Consider the following 4,068-nt stretch of genomic DNA (forward strand, 5'->3'; position numbering starts at 1 on the left):
TCCCGGGTTGAAGCCTTTTCGTGTTGCATTTCAGTTCTTTCGCCTGCAATCGACCTCGTTGTACATTAGTGTGCGCGAGCAGTGCAGTCCAACTGTTCATTTGGTTTCATAAAGAGTCGCTGATGACATTTTCATCAGAACACGCATTGAGGGATTTATCCGCTCAACTGAGTTCAGGCGTGAGATATCAGCCAGGCAACAGATCGGAGTTTATGTGTGCTGTCTTTATCTCTGGTGCATTCTGTACTGTATTATCAAGAGGAAGGTGGATAACTTTCCCTCTGTGGATGCTGCGGTCCCTCCCTCTACGATCTGTGCCTGAATCCTCGAGTGGGGGGGGGGGGGGGTTCTCTGTCATTCAATACAGATGAAATGGAACTTGGAGGAAGTTCTGCAGTCGCACACCGCTGCAAATTCGACAGTGGGGAGCAACGCATGCCAATGTAGAAGTATAGTTACTGTTGCACCTGCAAACCGAGATACTTGCTCGCGAGATTTCCCATTCTACCAGAGACATTGAACCTAGGTGCAGCCACCCATCACCTTAGGAGAGAGCCCAGTTCTCATTTCCAGCTTGTTCACGCAGTCTGGCCTGGTAGACCCCTTGAGATGGCGAATGCTTCCAACAGCACTTTCGGCTGCGACTATGAGTCCTGCCCTCTCTTTCCTGTTTCCACCTTGATCCCGGTGACAGTGGTCTGCATCGTATTGTTCATCGTTGGAGTCACCGGCAATGCGCTGACTGTCCTGATCATTCAAAGGTACAAGGACATGAAGACCACCACCAACCTCTACTTGTCCAGCATGGCTGTGTCGGACCTGCTAATCTTCCTCTGTCTACCTTTCGACCTGTACCGCATGTGGAGGTACAAGCCCTGGCTCTTCGGCGATTTCTTGTGCAGGTTTTATCAGTACATCAACGAAGGCTGCACCTACGCCACCATTCTACATATCACGGCCCTGAGCATCGAGAGGTACCTGGCTATTTGCCTCCCTCTCAAAGCCAAGGTGTTGATCACCAAGCGGAGAGTAAGGTCAGTCATCGCCCTGCTCTGGACTGTCGCCCTGGTGTCCGCTGGACCTTTCTTCTTTTTGCTCGGCGTGGAGCAAGATATGTGCAAGCACACCGAATACGCTGTCAGCTCGGGGGTCCTCGATATTATGATCTGGGTCTCAACAGTCTACTTCTTCTTCCCCATGTTTTGCCTCACTTTCCTGTACGGGTTCATAGGAAGGAAACTGTGGAAAAACAAAAACAATATCAAGGGTCCGAATGCTGCAAACAGGGAAAAGTATCACAAGAAAACAGTCAAACTCTTGGGTAAGTCTGGTTTTATGCAAAATGTTGATTTGAGTTGAGGAGTAACGCTTTGCTGATAGCTTAATGTACATCCAAGGAAAGAATATCTCCTCACTTGACTTTCAAAACAAATATCGCTCCCCCCCCCCCCCCCCACCACCAATACAATCTGCAGAGTCAGCAGGTCAGGTAGGATACATGGTAAGAGAAACAGATTTAAAACCTCCCTCGAAGACCCTCCGAGGAAGGACCTTCCCGCCGAGACGTGAACTGTTTCTCATTACACAAATGCTGCCTTGCTTTTGCTGAGTATCTCCTGCATTTTCTGTACCTATTCCAGATTCTCAGCAACTGTTTTTTTTTGTTGTATTTTCGCTGAATATAGCTTGGATTTTGGTTCTTGCACTCCCTGACTCAATTAAAATTTAAAGCAACATTTCTGAGGTTTAGACTGGGGGCATTCAAAATAAATTCATCCTTCGTCCACACGAAAAGAAAGAATATTTGGAGTCAGTTTACGGAATAATATCAAATTTCTCCACAACTAAATTAAGACGTGATATTGTGTAAATGGTGCTGATTTTTACATCGCTAAAGGCCTGCCAATGAAAGCAACAGTCCCTTCTTCACTGCCTTTCCCGTTATGTTCTTTTTCAGAACTTTTGCTGCGGTAAACCACTTATTGAAATCATTGCAAAATTTCTACGGTTGTAATGAACTAACAGTATAACCTACCCCCGAGCATTAATTATCACTCATCTCTGAATTTTTTTTGCAAGTTATCCTATGTGTGTTCGGAGTAGTTTTAGATTCGTTCTTTAATATAATTTGTAACCTGCAAATACTATATTGCAACATACGTTGCTCAAAACGAATAAACTAATCAAGCTATTGAGGGATTCAAAAAATGCGTGCATTGGGCATAATAGAGCTGTTGTTGTAATTGTATACACATTCGGAGCTGCTCCATCCTTTGTCGCCGTTCCTCCTCGCGCCTGTCAACATGCGTGATGTGCATCTGGCCCGATTCTTAAATTGTAATTCCATAATAAATTGTGCTGGATTAATAGCTTGTTTCCTTTTTTTTATCTTAGCTATAATTGTCTTGGCTTTTGTGGTCTGCTGGCTACCTTTCCACATTGGTCGAAATCTTTTCTCCAGCCTCTCGAGGAGTAAGGGCCTTGACCTGTTCGTTTTCAGTCAGTATTTCAACGTCGTCTGTTTGCTGCTGTTCTACCTCAGCGCCTCTATCAACCCCATCCTCTACAATCTAATCTGCAAAAAATACAGAAAGGCGGTGCATGAATTGCTGTTTTCCCGACGGGTCCGCACGTGGTCAATGTCCAGCAAAAGGGATACCGCGGCTGACACCTTGGGTGGCACCGAGGCAAACACTAGCCTGTGATTCCCCGGTTTAAACAGGGACTCGCTGGGAGGAAAGGGATACTCTTCCAAATGCTACAATTCTGGAAACACGGTCACCTTGTGTAAATGTTTACATTGTTTCCTGTTGAAATGGCTCGCTCGATCACGTTCACTCAAGCTATTGAGAGGTATGGATTTTTAAATATAAACAATCGCTAAATCTAGCGACAGTGTCGTTGTTTGAGGGGTCGTGAGTTGGTTATAAATTCGCCGTAAAAAAGCGACTGAAGTTAAAAGATCTGTGTCATAAACGAATGTTCTCATAATTGTGCGGGAAGAGGTGATAGTGTGGATACTGCAGTTCCATTTCTGTGAAGGATATGAAGGCAACAGAAGACGGGCGAATCGATTCTTTGCAGTTTAATACAATAGTCTTTCACTTCCAGCCGCTGTTCCCACTAGCGTTGTCCGTGGCGTCGTCGCAGGCTGTACGGAGCACTTTAATATTCATCTCCTGCATGTTTCAAGCAAAGGCCATCACATTCAAAGCAGGGCTTAACTGTCTTGACGTTCAGTCAGCCTCTATTGCTGAACTCTTCAATTCACTAAGATGATCAGAAACTGCAAAGATCCGAGAAGGGCATCCACTGAGGCCCTCCACTTCAGCAAGGTGTCTCTGTTTTCCCAAAGCGCCGCTACTTGCCCACAAAGATGCAGTTTCAGCACCCAGGAAGCCTCCTACGTGATGGACACCCCATCCATTGCTTAAACTCGACGTCCAGCATGCACGTCCACAAAATGCACTGAATCAGCGTGTGTTGATTTGATTGTATCTCCGTAACTAAGACCTCGAACGCGTAAAAGTCACAGACTAAGAGCACGTTTCCTTACAACTCGTACACGAATATTGAAATCGATGTACTTTCATTAGCACCGCGTAAAAACCGGTAACCCCACCTAACAGCAGAGATCGTAGTGGTTCAAGAGATAACCAGTATCACCTCAAGGACAATGGGTTCTGGACTATTAAAGTACTTAGTGAGAATGGATATGTTAAAGGAATTCCTCGCGGACTAAAGATGATGCAGCAGATTCCCTCGTGGAATCATGAACTGTGGAAGCTGGGTGATACCGAAGGGGGAGGGGGTGGAATCCAGACACCATCAGGGTGTCAGGTTGATTTAAGATAGGAAAAGATAGTCAGGCTAGTTTAACCGGCCAACAAATAATTTGGCAGGTGGATAAAATGCAGAAAATTAATGGTGTTACTGTATTCTGTGAAGATGTGTGTGTTGTGACTTTGTAATAATCACCCATATGTAGTAATTAAAACTGATAACGTGTCAAGGATTTCATTAGCCGGAGTGGTTATATACCCATTCAAAACCAAAGTAATCTTAACC

At 45.1% G+C, this 4,068-nt stretch overlaps 1 protein-coding gene across 1 annotated transcript; it reads left to right on the forward strand.

Moving 5' to 3' along the window:
- The first annotated feature begins 323 nt into the window (after positions 1-323).
- Positions 324-2,705, forward strand: mlnr (motilin receptor). Its single transcript, XM_059966005.1, has 2 exons — positions 324-1,321; positions 2,395-2,705. The coding sequence occupies exons 1-2, from the start codon at positions 610-612 to the stop codon at positions 2,703-2,705; spliced, it is 1,023 nt and encodes a 340-aa protein (XP_059821988.1). The 5' UTR covers positions 324-609.
- Positions 2,706-4,068: the final 1,363 nt, after the last annotated feature.

The sequence above is a fragment of the Hypanus sabinus genome, chromosome 4, assembly GCF_030144855.1.
Source record: "Hypanus sabinus isolate sHypSab1 chromosome 4, sHypSab1.hap1, whole genome shotgun sequence".
NCBI classification, from domain to species: Eukaryota; Metazoa; Chordata; class Chondrichthyes; order Myliobatiformes; family Dasyatidae; genus Hypanus; species Hypanus sabinus.

What these genes read in the sequence shown, in the direction of transcription:
- mlnr (XM_059966005.1), top strand. Translation starts at nt 610, where the DNA reads ATGGCGAATGCTTCCAACAGCACTTTCGGCTGCGACTATGAGTCCTGC. An exon ending in GAAAACAGTCAAACTCTTGG is followed by an intron (nt 1,322 to 2,394) that starts GTAAGTCTGGTT and finishes TTTTTATCTTAG; the next exon opens with CTATAATTGTCTTGGCTTTT.